The following is a 20,909-nucleotide window of genomic DNA, read 5'->3' as shown; positions in this document are numbered from 1 at the left end:
GCCTAATGGCCTCAGATAACCAAGAATAATTTTCAAACTTCTGCCATGGAATCCTTTTTTTTCTTTGTTTGATTTTCTCCCAGAACCTTTTACAAGAATCAAAGATCAAATTAATTTTGTTTGTTTTTGCATTTGATCTTGTGTTGCTAGAATATATAGTAAAACTCAACGGAGAAAGTTAGAAAGGAAGAAACATGCACAGAGGTGTTCATAGAGATTCAACACAAAGAAATGAAGTACTTTAATGCCTTAACCACATATCACTGTTTTATTAGGCCAAGCGACAGACAAGAGGTTACATAATCACAAGGCAAACTACATAACATTCATAGTACTTAAACAGAAGCCACAACAAACTGGCTGCTTATAATAGTTGCACACGTGAAGTTACTTCAACTTAACTTCTTCTCATTTCTTTCCTCCTGTTCTGGCACCTGATCCCTACAAACACAAAAACGAAATCTCAGTCAGATTAACATTTCTTGATTATTACAACTGTTCTTTTCCCATCAAACAGAAGAGAAAAAACATAGACAAATTACCTTTTTCTTAGGCTCCCGAGGCTTCTGCTCGCCTTTGGCAGGGCCCTGTTTGGAGACGGGAGCTTTGGCTGGCTCTTTCTTGGCTGAGCCAACTGACTGAGACCCTCCAGGTTTCTCAGACTTGATTGATGCCATTGTCTTAAGAGTTTGATAAACCTTAAATTGCTACCTTGCTAAGCTCGGATTTTTATCGACTCTTGTTAACGTGCAGGTACTTATAGTTTAGTCTCCAAAGTACGAGGATGGAATAACAGAAGTTGTCCAACTTGCACTAAATGCCATCCAAGAAACTGGAATAACTCAGCTGAAGACCTCTCTTTTCTTGAGGTGCAGCATCAGATGCTTGGAATAGACAGTATGCTCTTATTATTTCAGCATTATCCCAAGTGCCCAGAATTTTTTTCTGATATCATTAAAGAACAAATCAAGCATAGTGCTACCATCGCATCACTGATCAGTAGTCCAATAAATAAGATTTGTGTTTTAGAATATAATGATGCTCAGCTAAACAACATGGGATACTGAAGCAAAGTATGTACGGACCGGAAACAATTAACAGAATACAATTAATGAAAAACAAGGTTTACGTTTCTTACTTTTTTGAAGAAAATTATTATAAAAAAAAAGGAAATAGAAAGGCTGGTACAATTGATTTCACGTTTAATAGGAACAGTGAACAAGAGGATATGTAACTATAAATTTTAAGCGATGATGCAAACACCAACATATATATATATATCTCTTACAAGAGTTTCTGCATATAAAAAGTGGTTTATCGGTGCAAGAAGATTGGTCAACAGTGTACCGTTGCTCATTCCTACGACATTAGTACCCAAGCTTGTAAACAAAAGCAATTTCTTCATTGATATGGAAGTACGTATTTTGATTGATAAGGTGGAACTTTAGGCGTGACTAATGGTGTTCAACCAGTGTTTCTCATCCCAGCAGCAATTCCGTTTATGGTGATAAGCAGTGCATCTCGTAGTTTGTTGTTATCTTCATCCCCCCTCAACCTTTTCAGTATCTCCACCTGCAACATATTCATTGGATTTAGATAAGGGAGCCTGTTCTCAATAAGCTTCCTCAGGCTTTTGTTGTTTTCTGATAACTTCTCATGTCCAGTAACCAAAAGAACAAACTTTTCTGCCGTTAAAAGCTCCATCCTCAGCTCAGCCCCGAGCTGTTGCCTGCTTGGAGACACTAAAACTTCATCGTAGTGCTTGGCCATTGGGATGTCTGCTTTTCCAAGAACCATTTCTATTAGATCAACAGTGGATTGGAAGAATGGCCAGTCTTTGTACATTGCTCGTAAATCTTCAGTATGGCCCTTCTCACATACACCCTTCAAGCCAGCACCAACTCCAAGCCAAGCAGGGAGAACGAATCTTGTCTGAGTCCAGGCAAAAATCCATGGAATTGCCCTCAGGTGTCCGATTCCAGTTGAAGTCTTTCTTCGTGTTGGACGGCTTCCAATGTTGAGACAGCCAAGCTCAGCCTGAGGCGTGGCCTCATGGAAGTAAGCAAGAAATTCTGGGTTTTCATACACTGTGTTCCTATAAGTAGTACAACTGATTTTAGAAATTTCATCCATTAGACTACGCCATTTTTCTTCTTTAGGTGGCTGTGGAGGCCGTAATGTAGCAAGAAGCACAGCTGTTGTGTAGATCTCTAACTGCCGAACGGCCATTTGTGGAAGTCCAAACTTGGCTTGCACCATTTCTCCTTGTTCAGTTGACCTTAGAGTACCCTGCCGATTCATGGAGACAAACATTGACATTGTTGAGACAAGATTTATTAGTAGGTGAAAGGCATATGTAACTAGTATAGAAGCAATGAAGGGAAAACTCATATATCTAATCCTTCAAAGTCGCACAAAATTAGATGGAGATAGGGTGCAAAAATCATTACGGAAATATGCATTCACAGAACTTGACATTGCCTGTTCACTTTGCTTCTTATATCTCTAGATTTCATCTGTTTTAGGTTGCCTACTCTTTAATCTACATTTCTGAGGAAAAACTCTTGCCACAATATAAATGCTCTTCCTCTCCTCTCATACTCTTTCGCGGCTCTATATTTTCCCCGAAGTGGTGTAGGCTACTTTGTTCACTTTGCTTCGTAATGTGATTCAGACAAATGTGTGAAAATCATTGCCCAAGGAATTAAAGTGAAAGTGACAAAAATGCACAACAGTTATGTAGTATTCTTATCTATAAAGTTACAATCTGAAAAATGTTAATCTTACGCATATACACACACTCATTGACTTACATCCACAAGCACACACCAACACACACACACACACACACACACACAAAAGAAAGGAAAAAGAAAAGAATATTTAGCTAACAGGAGACCGAGAAAAGCTGCACTCACCATAACAGAACCAGGTGGTTGGGATTGAATGGCAAGATGTGTGGGACCACCACCACGCCCAATACTGCCTCCACGCCCATGGAAGAGAGTAACCTTTATGCCATATTCATTACAGGCAGCTACAACATCTTCTTGTGCTTTATAAAGTTCCCACGCAGCAGTAAAGCGGCCAGCATCTTTACCTGAGTCAGAATATCCAACCATCACCTGTCCATTGATATTGCTTAAGGTTAGATCCACCATCAACTGCCACAATGAGAAAATAACTCTAATACCCATACCTCCTGGTGTCCATTATGGTTCTTAATAACATGAGCATGGTACCAATCAATCGATAGTAGCTTTCTGATGACTGAACCAGCTTCTCTCAAGTCCTTCACAGTCTCAAATAGAGGAACAACCCGAAGCCTATCACAAGGGAGGGAAATTTTTTTCAAAGAGCTTCAATTTATATAATAAAGGAGCTGAAAAGAGGTAGAGAAACAAGCCAAATTTCAAGTTATTGGCTGTTTCCAGGGCAGAAAGTAGTTATTCTTTGCAAATGTACTTTGAGTCCTCCAGCACTTTAAAGGTGTTAAGGTAACGCTGTAAAAGGTTCCGCGTATACATTCTTTAAGAACAAGATTAGCCTAAATTTAAGTTGTACTTGTGGCAAACACTCATCTAGTAGCACAATCATTTGTTGTCCATGAAAGGTGACTACAAACTTTATGCCGCTTTTGTGAAAATTCTCTATTAGTATTTTAACCATTTGTTTCAATATCAACGCTGGTAAACAATGTAAATTTTTCGTCATTGAAAGCCCAAGGATGTAAAAGGTTTTGGCATACAAAATTAGTTGGCGCATCGTACACAATTGCCACATAGCACCATATAAAAATATATCCAGTTTCACTCCAATACAAAAGGGAGATGGAATTGGGATAAGACAAATTTTAAAATGTGAAGCAGAAGTTTCCATCCAACTTGGATCTAGCAACTTATTTCCTTATAATATGCAGCTAACAGTCAACTTAATTCACATTATATTTAAGTAGGTTGCATTTTCAGCAGTAATGAAGACATCTTACGTTCCACCAGGACATGGTCTGCCTAGTTCTCCCGCAACGGAAAGGCGAGCATCCTTCTGTAAAAGCTCCACAGCCAGAACATCGCTAGCCTGCCAGTTTGTATAGGCAAAAAAAGGCAATTATCTCACCAGATCAAAGTAACGAAAATAAAAATAATCAAATGTTCAACTCTTTGCAGAATGGTCACTGTAGTAGCAACAGGATCATTTAGAGTTGGCTGTACACCAGAAGTCATACATTAGAGGCCATAGAAATCACATATGCTCCAAGTGAATCGTTTCCCAGTTCAGCGGCTACTCTGAAGGTGTCTAATACTTCTTTAACATCAGGGGCAACCTGAAAGGAAATTAGAGTAACAAAATACCAGTTATAACCAAGTCACTTAATAAGCTCTACATACTAATTTATTGTCATGTCTCAAAGATCTCCAGTTCATTGAGTTATTTGTTTCTCCATATAGTTCACTCCATATAAGACTACCAAGATCAGAGAGTTTTTTGCCTTCATTTATTTGATAAAATGAAGACAGTTAGCCATAGAAAAATGAAAAAAGCAACCTCTTAATACACCAAGTCACTGAACTTGTAATAGCATAACTTGGTCTATATTACCAATTATCCATATTAAAGTATTTACATCATTTCCCGGATTCGACTATTCTTTCTCCTCTGATATCGAAGTGAAAAATCTTGTCAAGGTGCTTTACTGTATGTTTTATCCAAGCTGTCATGTTGTCACATGAAAGGAGTACCTAGATCCTTGGTATGATATAATAGCCTGAACCCCCAAATCAACCAAAAGAATGACCATGTAGTTTGAAATCCAACCATCCATAGAAGAAAAGTAAGATATCAAGGTTTCAAACCTCACCAAAAACAAAGTGATACAAAATATATATGTCCTAACTGGAGATATGGGTTAATATTTCCCTCTTTTAACCAGCTTAATTACAATGCATCATATGTGTGAGCTTTAAGAAGTTTGATTGATGCTCATCAAAGAATTACAAATTTATAGTTCCATTTCAAATGTCAAATCAGCTTTTGATATTTTCATGGTTTGGCAAAAGTAGAGGGTGGGTATTTATGCTTTAGTCTAAACTAACTGCACTGCAACCTCAAAATTCCTCCCCCTGCATGCATTACATCGATCATACACCTGCCATATTGCAATCATGTTTAGAAAATATGATGTACGTACTATTCATTTTTTTAAATTACTACCCAGGGGTGGCACATGCTAATGGGGTGAGACACAATCTAAAGCAATAATAGAATAGGTTCAAGTAACAGCGAAGCATTACTTCTATGGTTGGAGGAACTAGTGGCCTCTTCCCTTTCAGCTCTCTTGTCAGGAATTCAAGTTTCTTATCTTCGTCCCACTCGCTATAGGTGCCCATATCCAGATATTGGGTTATTGCATCGAGTGTTTCTGAATGTCTACCAGATTCCTGGTACATTATGCCTAATGGTTAGCACAAGTGACAGCACAAATAATTGTTGCTTGCAACAAAAAAGTGGGATCACCTGACGAAGGTCTAGCTTCATTAGCACCATCTTAAAAGTAGCAACACGTCTAATTAGGTCAGCCAGCCGACCATCAGCTAAGATTCCAGACCCACAAGATTGCTGTCAATGTTACAATCATTCAGTATGTGATGGTATTAAAACAAACTAAGTATCTAGATCATTTAAAGGAAGTTATAAAGAGAAAATACCAGTGAATCATAGCACAGTAGTAGAGGTTCCAAAAGTTGCTCTGATGTTTCATAATAATCCCAAGAATCATGTTCACAAGGAAGGTCCTCAAGGAGAAGTTCCAGACGTTTCCGTGTCTTCAAAAGCTGAATTTAGACAAAAGATACCTTATAAGGAGATAAACTGAAGCACCATAAAGGAAGAAAATAGTTTAGTACTCTATATCATTCAACAATAAAATAGTTTCGCCAGCACAACATCATCACCTCAAGATTGAGGCAAGGCACACAATAACATGGAAGGGAAAAAGTAACACAAAAAGAAAAGGAGATTTGTCTCTTACAGGGCATAACTAGGGACAGTACAGAATGAAAGCAAGTCATGCTGGAACTTCCCACATATTTGCTAGGCCAGGTTTAATTCCCTTTGGATAACTTCTCCTAATTTACTAGCAATTTCCAAAAATGCCAAACAAATTAATCAATTAGAGATCCATATAATCTGCGGCACCTATCTTTGTGGTAGCAGCTTCCAAAGTGTCATATTTAAATGGCTCCAATAATATTATATACAGATAACTCTAATGTTAACAGAAGATCTTACGAGTTAGTTCTATATGTCATATTCATTTGCTAAGTACAAAATAAAATCCTAGATTTCCTGAAAAGGTTCCTTCCTCTGGCATGACATGTTTCTCTAGTAAATCAGAAGTTGCTGTTTAAATTCTCTCTATCAATCTTTCCACTTGCGCTCCTCAAGAAAATTGTAGGTGATAGCAACAAACTGTTGGCAATAGGTTGGTTGCGATCAAAACACATCACCAACTTTGGTCGGCTATGTGTTCATTTTAGTATACCGAGGACAACAGCTGATAGAAGAAATCCAGAAGTGAAGACAAATGAAAAGGGAACTTATCTCTACCGTCTCTCAAATTTATCACAGAAGATTTAACCAATAATCTTTTCATAGAAGTGGAACAACATATAATGACCTAATTATGTAAGTAAGCTATTTCAAATGCAAGTTTCACATGGAATAGATCCAATGGAAATCCATAACTAGAATATTCTGTCTCATAGTCCACAAGGTGAGATGGTTCTCACCCAACCATATACAGTAAGGTGTCTGCAAAAATTTCAGGCAAGTAACAACCCACCACATTGCTGGAATTCAAACATCTAAATATCTCAGGCTAAAAATGAAAATAAGAAATCTAATAGGTCAAATGCCAGAATGAAACAGATCTTACAGAGTAAACAGACTGAGTGAATTGCCATCTAAAAGGTCACACCTATTCCATTTGCTAAGACTGTATTAATAGGAGAATTTTTTGGAGAACTTTGTTCCCCTAAGTTCAATCAAACATATGTTGCAGAAAGACACAAACTTTCCCAAGAAAAGTGACTTTCATTCAGGTTAGAGATAAACTGCATACAGCAACTGACAAGCTATATAGAGATCTTCATTATTTCAGAAGGTTGGACCAGAAACAGCACCTTTTCTTTCACATTCCCTAGAACAACTCTGTAAGGAGCCATTCCAGGTATCTGGGAAGAGCTTGGTTCTAGAAGCTTCCGGAAACTGTTTCTTCCTATCTGAGATTCAACAAATAGTCTCCTCTGAAGGGGAAGTTGACCTGAGGTAAAAGATCCTCTTGGTGTCACAACTGGCTGAGCATTTCCTGCACTATTATTGACATTGCCGTTTCCATGTGTTTTAATGGAAAGTTTACGGATATCACTAGAAGATTCTTTCAGCATCAAGTTCTCCTGACTATCCTGTGTGGAGGAAGGCAAGAAGCATCTCGGCATTACACATAAGAAACAAAAAGAACATATAGGTGATAAGTGTTGAGGAAGGTGGAACAAGTCAAACTATTTCCCTATAGTACTTTACCTCACGATTGAATGGCATGAATTCTGATCCAGGAAGATCCAATCGTGGATAGTGAGAGTCCACGTCATTGTGTTCTGCCCAAGACATACAAAAAAATGAGAAATACAGAGTTCCCATCAGCACTTCTAAAATACAAGTTGACAAGATTCTGGGACATCAGAACACAAACTACTCTAAACAAAATGGAGGCAGCGGATCAGTGATCTTGCAAGTTCATGATGTAATGAAATATGAAATGCCCAAAACAGTGCAATGGACAGGCCTAGAAGGAAGAAAAACAAGAAACCTTTGAATCCAAAGACAATGATTCACACAGTTAGAATGAGGAAAGTTAACAAAGGATTGCATCATTTGTGTGGTAATAAAACTAAAACACTAGGAAATCATCATCCATATTGATTGCTTGAAGAATAGAAAGGGATATATGGAGCACATTGCTAACAAATTCAAGAGTAGGATGATGTTGAAACACTCTAGTGTATGCATGACAAAAGAATCACTGGCATTAGTCAACAAGCGAAAAGTGAGTGTTTTTTTAAATGAAAAGTATTGCACAAATTGCTTCTGTTGGAAAGGAAAAGGTATAAGGCCATATACACATCCAAGCTATCAAGATCAAGAAATTAACCTGCACAAGAGGGTAGGTCAGCTCCTGCTGGAAGCTGTTGTGGAAGAGGTGGAGCATGATTGCTGTGGTTCTTAAATTGAACCCGATCTGATTGTTGGCTCCAACTCTCATGCCGATCCTCCAATTTTTCTGATAAAAAGAAAATTAGGAGTAACTCACCAGTGTTTCAGTTAACGATCCAACCTATTCTTGATAGCTCAAGAACAGCATGCCATTTACCAATATAAAACCTAGGAAAAATGGCAATGCTCCTTGGTTTACAATTCGGTTGTCCCTAACTAGGTAATGCTAATTCAGTATGCAAAACGGCATTAGGACAGTATACTTAAGCATTTTGCACGAACATCAGCTCCAGGATCACAGCAAGATTACCAAAATCATTCAAACATTTCAAAATTCAATTGATGTTATTTTACTCTTATTTATCAAAGAGCAAAAGGATGGACAGAATTATATGGACCATAACTTCAGTTTTGACCCTCATAAGCACGTGGAGATGCATTACAATTATTCAAGACCTATTATTAGACTCAAAAGGGGCAAAGGAGTTTTAAGAGATAAAATAGAAATGCTGAGACTTCCCACTACCATCACAAGTCAACACTGAAACCATTTTAAAGCATCTATCTCAAACCTACTGGCAGGAAGTAGAGAGACCACCTAGCTTATATAATGGGTCAGAAAGTCAAATTTGATCAAGTTGTAACAAGCTCAAACAGCATTTAGAATTGACACCAGTACAGAAAGAATCAAGATGATAGGTCCAAGATTTACTTTTCTGCTTTTATAGCATGTCGTAGAGTTCTCCTTCTAAAAGTGACTTATCCTTGTATTGCTTTGTTATGATCGTACATGTACTGCTCTTCCCCATGTAGTAGAAAGTTAAAAGACATATGTACTGCTACACCTATGTAGTACAAGAGTTAAAGATAATGGTATTCTGAACCATAGAAGTTAAGTATAACCATTGGTATGCAAAAAGGCATGCCAGACCTTTCTCTAAAATTTCATGTGCCAGCCTCGATAACTTTGCACTGCAGTGGTTCATGGAGAGTTCAAATCTGAGGTTATCGACTTCACGCATATAGAGATCCATAGCCATCCACCGGGATAAAAGAGATACATCTCTTGTGACCTGAAACCACAGAAATTAAACCCTGTTACTAGCATTCTGATGGATGAGAGATTAGCAATATCTATATGAACTCTGGGGTCTATAAAGAAAGAAAGAAAACAAAACGTTACAATCATTACTCTAGTAGTAGAATATTCCCTTCAACATTATACAAGAAGTCACTGAGACATCACCTTTGCTGTCACGTTAGGATTTCCATCTCGATCACCCCCCATCCAAGATCCCAATTTTATTGGAGTGCATGTCAAAGGCAGTGGCTTTCCAGTATGCTGAGAAAAGTGACCCAATCTTGAGACAAAACCATAAACTAAATGGAAGATTTGCACAATAGATGAGAATACCTTCTTTAGAGCATTGCTGAGACGACGTAAATAATGAGGTACAGCTCGCCAAAGTGATTGCTCTACTATATTAAGGCCTGGAAAGAAAAGCAAGATTTTACACAAGTGAAAAGGCATACACATCCAACCCTATTGAATTTACCAGCCCTGGCTTCATCCACTGGAGTAGGCTTGTGCCGCCTGAGCTCATCTGTTTGCCATATTGAAGAAAGCTCTCGCACCTACAACATTCAAAAGACACATGTAGCAAAGGAATTTGTAAGTTTTATTCTTTTTCACACTGGTCAAAATTTTCAAAGAAAAGCAGCTACCAGATCTTCAATCAACATCTCTCGATCTTCATCCCCAAGGTCAGGCCGATCATTATATTCCAAAAGATGCTGCAGAAGATAACAACGTAACATACAGATCAAAGTGAAAATCTCATTCTTGTGGTTAATATATCCAATTAGCAGACTTTGCGAATTTGGTAAATGGCATACTGCAATTCTGATATGTTTGTATTGCAAGGTTCGTCGATTTATCTGTGTGGGATGTGCTGTGAGGACAATTTCGACCTCCTGGAGTATACATTAGTCAAAATTAGTCAGCATCGCTTCAAATCTAATCTAATTTTAACTATTGAACTTAAAAACTAGACAAAAAGCAACACCAGTTGCATACCTGCTTGCAAACAGTATCATAAAGCTCATCCGGAGAAACACCACACTGCACAAGCTGATTTAGGGTGTCGTCACAAGATTTTGACAATTTTGAGGAGCTTCTAGCCTTGGTTACTCTGCAAAAAGGAATTAAGCATATGATTAAACATCATTAGAGTATGTCGTCATCCTTATTGGAGGCTAAATAAAGGATGAAATAAGCGACAATAATCAATAAGTCGCATATATGTTGTTGATGAGCCTCAAAATTAGGTACAAACTAGCCGGCATTAAACATCATTCATGCCTTTACGGCTTGATCTTTCTCACACTCTGTACTAGATGGTGCTAATATATGTATTGGCTATAACAAGGACATCATTCCCACATTTATAAATTAATAACTTATGAGTCCACAAGAAAAATGATTTGCCGAGCAATCTACAAAAACATGATAACCACTGATGTTGCTCTGATTTGCAGGTATCTTGATACATCTGAACCAGATACTCAACAAAAAGATGTACAACACATAATTGTGTCTTCAAACAGGCAAAAGCTTAGTATACCTGTGATGAGTTTCTGCAATCCCTGTCAGGTTTAGATAATGACTGAATGCTCGTGCAAGTGATTGGGCTTCCTCAAGTGTCATTTTTGACAACTCTGCAGCCAGTTGCTTCTCAAGAAGCTCTGCTGTGTCCTCAATTCCAGCCATTCTCATGTTGCATGCACTCTACATCCATATTTAATGCATTCATTACTTATAATCAAGCAAATAGACCCCCACAAACACTTATTGATAAGAAAACGCTTCTGTCCGTCAAATTAAGACATTTAAGAACTACTCCACGAGATTCATTCCACAAATAGATTTAGCTACCAAAGTACTTGAACCACAATATTTTCTTTCGGTCGATGCACATACACACAACCGAATATCGCTAACTGATATAAATATCAGTTTGAAGCTAAAGATGTCAACTACCAGCGTAAACAGAGCAATGTGCTTAGCATATATAAGTTGGAGAAGAAACACTGGCACCATGCACATAAACACAAAAATCCACTAAAACTCCAATTATTTCTGCAATTAAAGGGTCAGCGCATATAAGTTTTAACATGAAATCATTACCAGAGATCAAAACCGGAGGCATTATAAGAACGAAGAGTCAAACCATTTACACTCAACATGAACGACATGATATGCATGCAGAAAAACACCTTAAATGAACCAAAGGTTACTGCACAATCCATAATATATTTATCGGAACACTTAAACCGCAACAAACACACAAGATACTACTGTTACGAGGAAGAAAAAGAAACCACACAAAGATATATATATATATATATATATTACACTTACACGCCCAAAAAGAAACAAAAAGAAAACAAGAAGAAGAAGAAGAACCTGGCAACACTCGTATGCTGCAAGATGGGGAAATGCAAGCAAATCCCGAATGACCATTAAAAGATAGAAATCAGAGAAACAAATACTTAAAGAAACAAAACGGAAATAATCGGAGGAAATGGAGAGATCCAGAGTACAACCTGCATCCAGTGTCAGAAAATAAGTAGAAAAGCATGGAAACAGTAGAAACCTGAGCGAGGATTCTGGTTTTTTCGAGCTTTTCCATAAATTTGGGGCCGACTTCTCTTTGAAGAACATCATTGAGAAGATTTCCCAGTAATCTGCAGTCATCTTCAAATCCCCGGGACGATATCTCCTCGGCTATATCATCTGTAATGTCCGTCATGCTTACTGCTTCACTGTGCCTACGTAAATTGGTATTCTGATGGAATAAAGAGAGAGAGAGAGAGAGAGAGAGAGAGAAAGAGAGCAGTGTGTGTTGTGTATGACGAGACGATGTATGATTTTCTGTTTCGGTTTGTTGGAGGAAGAGAGTTTTGGTGGTGAATGGTGATGGAAGGGGGAGCAATTGTAATTGTGGGGCTGTGATGTTTTACCATGAGGAAGGAGGAAACCAGATGGAGACACGTGGCGAAAGCAGCACAGTTATTGGCAACGTTTTTGTTCTCTTATGATGGGGATTACAGTATAACAGTAGTGATGCGCTACCCTTGCGCCACTCCTCACTCTCTCTACTCTTACTCTTCTTGCCTTGTCTATTTCTTCACTTGATTTTTTAATTACTCCTTGCTTTTATGGCCCCCACATTTTCATAATTACTTGATAAGAATAAGGTTTTATTCTTTAATTATTTGATTTGCCATGATTGCACACTGATACCGACAATTTTGTATAGGAAACAAAATACTTTTGTGAATTTTGACATTTAAGATGATATGTGCTATTTTATTTTAATATTTTTATGGTAACATCACAGCTTTTTTATGCTACTGATATGAAGAAAGAAAGATAATTTGAGAAGATTCTTCAAAATTGAATATTCCATGTGTAAATATGGTTGGAGGGTGGGTAGACAACAGAGATATTTGAACAGAATAAAGAGGGTGTCTCATTTTCGATCAAACTGTCAAAGTCTCACACAAGATTTGGATAACCTTTCTTGTTCTAAGACAGATGGCCACTGATTGGGGGGTTGGGGGTCCAATAATTTAACCACGTCGTATCATTATATGACATGTTCAAGAGAAGTACATCATATCTATCCTACAATATCTGGATGTAATATTTTAAGAGATGATTAGATTAATTATTCAAAATATAAATTTACAATCTCTTGATTGGAGATCATTCTATTAAAAAGACGAATAATAATGAAAAACAACGACAGAGGTAGATTAATTGCTTAATTAACAGCCCAGATTTCAGAATGCGACCTTTAAATTAAGAGCCTAAATATGTATTCAAAAGTGTCAGAGTAGTTACTGGGACCGTTCACATCCCCAGGTCATTTTTTGATCCTATCCTCAGCAAACTCACTTTTATTTTTGTTTTGTCAGCCCATAGACATGCATAATCCCTTGATACAGCCAGAAAGTTATGGTTTCCGATTACTGCGAGGCCAAGCTGATCTCAGTTTCAGCAAATATAGCACAGTTAATATTCATGGAAACAATACTCATAGCCTACATTAATTGATCATCATTAAATCTAAACAGAGAGTATCCAAGACGTCTTTAGGCATGCTCGTTGGTCCTTGGGACAACATCTAAGGCCTTCCACCACCTTGAATATAGGCTTGATTCATCCCTGTTCCCACCATCTGTTGTTGCTGCTGCTGTTGCGGCATCAGCATAAGCGGCAGCTGCTGCTGAAGCTGCCTAACAGGAAGGGGTTGCTGTTGCAGTTGTGAATGCTGCTGCTGCTGCATTTGTGGACACTGCTGCTGCGGTTGCTGTTGCTGTAGTTGTACTTGCAGTTGCTGCTGATTTGGTATTTGCGGATTAAATGCAACCATATCCTAGAAAAGGGAGTGAATAGTTAGAAGCACTTACAAAACTTGGGTATGAACATGAAAGTTCGAAGATATAGAATGTTCGATTACAGATGAATACAAGTTGAAGCTACAACATCTGGTCTTACCCCGGTGAAAAGCACTGCCAACAACCGATATGCTCTGCTTGAAGCTGAGAGCAGCAATGTCTGGGATGGTAACTGTATCACTGCACACTGGACAATCGTATAAAAAGAGAACTATGAGAATTAACGTTGAAAATTATCAACGTTGAAACAACATTAATTAACACAGTTCTTGGGATGTCACAAACAATCCATGTTCACCAGTGCTTCAACATAATCCTGAACCAACTTTTTCTTCACTGAGAAAATGGGCATGGAAGTGGCTGGGTGGAGTCCTTGTTTTTGTTTTTGTTTTTTTTTTTTTAACTTCTTTTGGTTGGGGGTGGGGGCGTTATTCCATGACTATAAAAATACTTTGATGAAAATAAAAAGTTCATCAAACACTAAAAATTCAGTAAAATTCCTTACTTTGATGCTTACGATCAAGATATCAAGTTCCCCTTTGGTACGCCAGTCCAAAATGGTTGGTTCAAGGAAATACAAGTGACAACTATCTCATGCATACAAATGCTAGAAGGGAATTAAGGTTCACGTTGCCAAGACTTACAAGCTTCTTTTCTTGCAGCTCCCCAAGAAAGCCATGCTGATTCATTGCCCGAAATACTAGAAAATCAGTCTTACCATAATGCCTAGCATAATGGTCAGAGAAGTCAAACCCCTATTCAAATATACAACTAGAAATGCTGAATTTTGCATGATAATTAGTACATCCAGTAAAGAATTATAGATTCTCCAAGCAGATATTACTTCTTATTCATGTGATCCTGTGATATCAGGCGGACTATCTGCATTACCGGAGGCCAATTTGCGGCAAGCCTGAAAGAAGAGTGAAAAGTTACAGATAACAAAAGAACTACTAAAGGAAGAAATTTTCTATTATATACCAGCAGTTACAGTAAATTTTCTGGTGATGTCAAGGGAACATTCCCAAACACTAAAAAACCCTCACTCATGATTGTATCTGATTCATAATATCATGCTTTTTCTGGAGACGGTTTCCAGACCTAATCGTCATGGGATTCCCATTCTTACTCGATTGTTGACGAAAGACAGTTAAGATAAGTTTCTGGAGAACATATTTGGACTCTGTGCACTATCTCCTATGCAGAAAGTAGATGTGAAAAAAATTCAAGTGATTGTGTCAACAAATAAATGACAAACATATGTCACTTCATAGTGTTTGACCATATATTATGATATTGAGAACAAACTGCAAGGATAATAATTTTGCAGGGAAGTATATTACATTGCATGCAATTTGTTGAACCGTGTCAAACAGAGGACTGATATTATATATAGTAGACAATGACGGAGCTGTGAGTTTGACCAGCCAACACGCTTAGCCGATGATGGGGGCGTGAGCACTCAACACTGACACATAGCATGTTGAGCATCAATAAGCAACAGCTGAAGAGGCCATGCGGACTTGTATATTGGATCTGAAGCCAATAGTAAATACTGTGTGCATATTATGCAACAGGAACAACCCATTCATTCTATGAGTTTCTGAGACAAATTTTAAGAGAAAGTAGAATGCAGTTAACTCTTTAATCTCTGTTGGGATTTATCCCAAAAATAATATTCCTCGGAATGTGGTGAGCCTGAGTCCTAATGAGGTATAACACTTGAAAAGATATACGTGCCCAAATTATAAATTCTTTGAGAAATATTAAGTGCCTCCAAAGGAGAAGTTTTCAGTATAAGTAAAATTATTTTACCAACAACACGGATGGTTATGGTTTAGCAAATTGCACAACACCATAGTAAAGCAGCAAAAAGGTGGGAACTCAAAATAAGAGCATCAATGAGAAACAGCCTTACGTCTCAGAAGCTGATGCCCTCCTGTATCCCTGGCAGAAGTAGAAAGAATTAAAAGAAGACTAAAGAGTAAGATGAGAAAATGTATGAAGAAGAAAGCTAATGAATACAAGAGAATAGCCTGTATAATTTGCCATAAGGCATGACAACACAAGTGTTGGAAGACTAACCTACTTAAACAAAAATTCTTTTCTAACTGAATTATCTGAAATAATACCACATTCAATTATCCATGATCACACACCCTTCTTATCCAGGTACTGAAGCATACCTCAAGTCTGGTGATGAAAACAGGCTGGCCTTGTCTCGGTCCAGATAAGTTTCCCTGGACCATCCAATCAAAAAACTCTTAGAGGCTGCTGATAATCAAATTAAAATTGTCTAGCTGCCCAGAGATGTTCCTGTGTCATCATCTACTAATGATTGTTTTTAGAAGTTTTATGCTGCTTATCTTAATTTCCTCTTAACAAACTTCGAGGTGATTTTTTCAGCGAAAACCAGGCATTTGTAGACAATTAATTCGATTTACAACCTTGTGAGTTTTGAGACCGAACCCTACTATTTAACAGGTGAAGAGGAGGCAAAATAGTAAAGACAAATGTTGAATTCCAAACAAAGAAGCATGCAATATCATTTTCGTGTAAAAGCTTCAAGATCCACAAAAAAATTCACTTTCTGAACGGGGAATCAATTTGACAATATCCTTTGCCTCGACTTTATGTTAGGAAATTGTTGGAGCGGGGGAATATCATAGATCTAACATAGATTAGGACAGGGTGGTTAGTGGACTGAACATCTGACAAAAAGCACTTGTTCAAACAGCTGCTCAACAGAACCAGATACAAGCTTGAAGAAAAACAGTATCTCCAGAATAATCCACGCTTTTGTTGTAATTTATACAATGATAAGGATATTTTACCTCCCAGACTTTAACATACTTTGATCGTGCTGACTGTATTGTACTTGATGGCTGCTGATTCAAGGGCATATTTGTCCCAGAGTTGTTGCTATTCAGACCAACAGGCTGCTGCATTCCTGGTTGTCCAGCTTGCTGAGACGTCCCTAGAGTTGGAATCATGATCGTGCCAGTTCCAGAAGGCATACCGGAAGCACCACTGCCACTCAACATATTCTGATTCATATTTACCTCTAGCACGCCATCCCTGCATTCCTCACTCTCTCGACGACTCTTACTCTTGCCGTTTCAATTTCTTCACAAGTCGATCGTATATGGGGCAAAAGAGTTGGGTTAGGCCATACATTACATCTGCCCATTGGGCTATATTTTGACGCCACATGTGGGTTTAAGAAAATTGCATTATTGAAAGTGACGGGGAAGCGTTTGGTGGAATTCATTGTAGGATTGCTGGAGGAGCTCCACTAAATCCACCACTTACAAATCACTTTCAGCTATAGGGAAACCGATAATGCAACATATATAGTTTGGCAGGATAAGTGGTAGCTTCAGATTTTGAAACTACTATATTGCATTTCGGTCCCTCGTTTTTTAACTCTATTTTGTACTGGATGTATACGGTTAATATTAATTAATTATATATATTGTTATAACAAATGAAAAGTGCATGCTTCAAATTCGATGCTAATTCTGATAAATAAGTTTATATTTTGAGAGAAATGATTATTTTAATTATTAATATAAATATAAAACAACTACAAAACATAAATGTTGGGTGAAAACGTGATGAGCCTAAATAAACAAACTCAAAACAACTATTACAAAGAATTGTAGGTTATGAAAATCCTTATATTACAAACCAATTATTACAATAATATAACATGGACCATTAACAAATATCATTACAGAGACAATATCAACAGATTTATAAAAAACAACAACAAAAATGATAAATTGCTTAGGGAGCTGTATTCCGTATGGGTAGCCCACAACCACTAAGGCCGGCAACCACAAACAGTTGCTAACACCCAAATACGCCATCAAAGCTCAGCCACACAGACCATTAAAACCACTCAAATTTCTCACTTAAAACTATAGAGGACTACTCAGAAGAATTCAACTTAGAAATTTTCATTGGGTTGTACTTATCAAAAAAATCACTGGGATATTTATAAGATGTAGGCATTGATATCGGAGAGAGGGAGACGGCGAGGCAAGAAAACCGAGAAGAGATTAAAGAGAGGAGCAAAAGAGACGAGACGAGAAATAAGGATTAGGGATTTCACATGCCAAAAGAAGAGAATAAATATATGGAATGGGTCAAGGTGGTGGATTTGAGCTGAGCCATCTAGGTAAGAGGTTGGGTGCTATGGGTTGTGCCTGTCAAAAATGAATCATGAGCCATAATTTTTCAACAATAAACATAAATAAATAAATAAACTTTTGTTCACAAGTGACCAATACCATTCAATTAGTTTTGCTTTGAGCGGACTCAATTTGGACCACACACACTGATGAATATATTAAAGTGGAATAGGAAGATACAGTTTTGTTGATAAAAACAAGAGATAATTATTCTTTTTATCTCCAAGGTTTGGTGTATTTACATGTAAATTTCATATAGTTTGAGAAATTATATCTCACATCTCTAAGGTTTGCTCTTGTTTAACAAATAAGTCCATTCGTTAGTCAAAATTCACTGAATTTATTGATATGAACAAAAAATAAAAAAAATCTATATTTTCCCACTTAACTTATTACTGACTTATTGCAGGTTAAATAAATCTTATTATGATTAAATTACCTTCATACATCTTCACACATAAATACATATAAGGAAGTATATCTTCATCCATGTTTAGTCAAAACAAATAGTTTGAGCCACAATAAAGTAGTAATAAATCAATCGATGGTAAATATCAAGTTTTATTTAATTTTCTATAAATATCAAAATTCAGTGAATTTTAACTCATGGAAGAACTTATTTATTATATAAAAGTAAATTTTATTGATGTTACATATAATTTTCTCAAATTATAAAAAAATTTACGTGTAATTATACAAAACTTTAGAAAAATCCCAAAACAATAATGATTGAGAACATGTGTTAAATGCTACTTGGAATTCAATCTTGGAGTTCGAGCAGAAAAATGACATTGTTTTCGTTGGTTTAGCAAATATACGAGGTGGGTCGAGGGATTTGTATCTCTTCCAGTTATGTCGTCCCCGCCGCCTAAGCCAGAAGTTGGGGTGGGCGTGTTTCTGCTAAAGGGCAATAAAGTGCTGCTGGGCCGCCGCCGCACCTCCGTTGGCTGTGGCACGTTCGCGCTTCCCGGTGGCCACCTTGAGTTCGGTCAGCGTTCACTTCTCTTGTTCTCTGATGATAGCTTTGATACTATGATTTATTTATTTGCGCATTTTCATACGTTAGGGCTCAAACAAACAAACTGTAGATTTTGTAATTTTTATTTTGAGAAAAGATAATTTCTTCACCAAATTCTGGGATAAGCTGAACTATCCATGGAGGGTTTATGCAATTTCAATCAATAGTTTAATGAAATTGGGACGACAGGAGGAAAAACCTTCACTACGTTTAGCTGAAAGCTCAGGCAAAAATCGATGTCGGGCCGGGGACTAAACACCTAAGATTAGACTAGAAAGTAGATAAAGACAGTTTCTTTTGTTGGTATTCGATGACTGTGTATAAATCCATGATGTTCTGTTTCAATCAATAGTTACTATGTACTGTTGTTGATCTTCGGGCTACTACTAATTCAATATCAAACTATTACCAATGATGCTTTGTTCAAATTGTAAGATTGAGGCCTCACAACTATAAGCTTGTCGATTCGAGTCCCATGAATATGGGTATACAGCTACTTTTCATTGCAAGGTATGGATTATCTATTTTCTTTGAAATGTAGGATGTCTGGATATGTCAAATGATGTAATGAATTACATCCAATTAAAAAGAATATCAAACTTATGGGTGATTGTTATTACTAGCATCAGCCTTGAGCCATGTCGTCAAATTAGGAACGGAAAGAAAACTAAACCTACATCTGATGTTTGGCACTTCCAGGGGAAAGCTTTGAGGCTTGTGCAGCCAGGGAAGTGAAGGAGGAAACCGGGCTAGACATTACTGGAATTGAGTATATGACAATTACCAACAACGTTGTTTCAGAACCAAAACCAGTACAGTTGATTGCGGTTCTTATGCGAGCAGCACTGGCTGATTCTGATCAGGCACCCATCAATCTTGAACCTGAGAAATGTGATGGCTGGGATTGGTATGACTGGGATGATCTTCCACAACCATTGTTTGAACCACTGAAAACTGCAATAGGACGCGGCCTTAATCCATTTCTGTCCAATTAGAGCAATGATTATCGACTGAAGAATGCCGTCTAACTATCTATCTGTGTCGGAATTTCAAGTATGATATCCTTTATACATGGTCATCGTTATTGCACACTTTTAGTGTATGGTTCTCAGAAAAAGAGTTGATTGGGGGAATTATTTTGCAGCTTCTAACAGCCCAGTAATTCAAGGCTGTAGAGCTTATGAATGATCCTCGTACGAACTTTATTGCAATAACTTGGAAGTTGAGCGTTGTTGCAATATCAGTCCTTTTCCTACTGCGGAGACCGTCTTCAGTGATTTGTTGAAATTCTCTTCCAGAACTACTTTTAGTGATTTTAAATTTTACTCAAATATTATTTCAAAATAATATTTAAAATTATACCTTTTTATAAATTATGTAATATAAAAAAAATTTACAAGCTCAATATAAGGAAATATATTTTATAAAGTAAATTATATACGTTAAAAAATACATGAAAAATATGTATAAATTATTTACTCGACAAATTAAGGGGTTATTCGGCACCATGGGTTTAGCTTCCTTTTCTAGTATAGGTTTGGGTACATAATGCATATAATTTTATATAAAAAAAAAGTAACACATAATTAAAATATATCATATCATTATTCAAAAAATTATAAAATATTATAAATTTGCATATTTTACAGCGTATATATATATATATATGTATGTTCAATGTAATATTTTAAAATTATATCAATAATTTATTTTTAAAAATAGTTCAATATACATATAACAACACAAGCAAAAAATATGCACTTCTTTTAAAAGTTATTTAAAAAAATATGAGAATTATAAAATTTATAGATTTTATATAGATTCTATACTCATTATAAAAATTATAAATTTTGAGTAGTATTTATTTCAAATAAAAATTTATAAAAATTCAAATTTTAGGAGAATGATTGTAATAGACATATTTGAAGAGTGTAATAAAGCATGACAATACACCCAAT

The 20,909-nt window shown here is 36.9% G+C and overlaps 3 protein-coding genes across 3 annotated transcripts; 1 reads left to right on the top strand and 2 right to left on the bottom strand.

Annotated features, from left to right (window-relative positions):
* Positions 1-240: 240 nt before the first annotated feature.
* On the bottom strand, positions 241-12,425 carry PPC4 (phosphoenolpyruvate carboxylase 4). The gene is made up of 21 exons (XM_011072553.3): positions 11,928-12,425; positions 10,896-11,059; positions 10,349-10,463; positions 10,168-10,245; positions 9,997-10,065; positions 9,828-9,906; positions 9,686-9,762; positions 9,518-9,613; positions 9,203-9,344; positions 8,210-8,338; positions 7,582-7,655; positions 7,182-7,463; positions 5,706-5,831; positions 5,515-5,616; positions 5,292-5,438; positions 4,226-4,324; positions 3,989-4,077; positions 3,200-3,326; positions 2,919-3,125; positions 543-2,289; positions 241-441 (listed from the first exon to the last, which is right to left on the bottom strand). Exons 1-20 carry the CDS (start codon positions 12,081-12,083, stop codon positions 1,465-1,467), a joined length of 3,183 nt encoding a protein of 1,060 aa, XP_011070855.1. The 5' UTR covers positions 12,084-12,425; the 3' UTR covers positions 241-441; positions 543-1,464.
* An 854-nt stretch (positions 12,426-13,279) lies between these two features.
* On the bottom strand, positions 13,280-16,976 carry LOC105156430 (mediator of RNA polymerase II transcription subunit 25). Its single transcript, XM_011072552.3, has 7 exons — positions 16,572-16,976; positions 15,924-15,977; positions 15,656-15,684; positions 14,582-14,650; positions 14,382-14,463; positions 13,838-13,924; positions 13,280-13,715 (listed from the first exon to the last, which is right to left on the bottom strand). Exons 1-7 carry the CDS (start codon positions 16,791-16,793, stop codon positions 13,464-13,466), a joined length of 795 nt encoding a protein of 264 aa, XP_011070854.1. The 5' UTR covers positions 16,794-16,976; the 3' UTR covers positions 13,280-13,463.
* Positions 16,977-18,693: 1,717 nt separating this feature from the next.
* On the top strand, positions 18,694-20,238 carry NUDX1 (nudix hydrolase 1). Its single transcript, XM_011072550.3, has 2 exons — positions 18,694-18,921; positions 19,651-20,238. Exons 1-2 carry the CDS (start codon positions 18,786-18,788, stop codon positions 19,944-19,946), a joined length of 432 nt encoding a protein of 143 aa, XP_011070852.1. The 5' UTR covers positions 18,694-18,785; the 3' UTR covers positions 19,947-20,238.
* The last annotated feature ends 671 nt before the right edge of the window (positions 20,239-20,909 follow it).

The sequence above is a fragment of the Sesamum indicum genome, linkage group LG2 (genome assembly GCF_026168435.1).
Source record: "Sesamum indicum cultivar Baizhima isolate 11 linkage group LG2, ASM2616843v1, whole genome shotgun sequence".
NCBI classification, from domain to species: domain Eukaryota; kingdom Viridiplantae; phylum Streptophyta; class Magnoliopsida; order Lamiales; family Pedaliaceae; genus Sesamum; species Sesamum indicum.
Note: the sequence above shows the minus strand (reverse complement) of the source record. Positions and strands in the feature narration are given on the sequence as shown.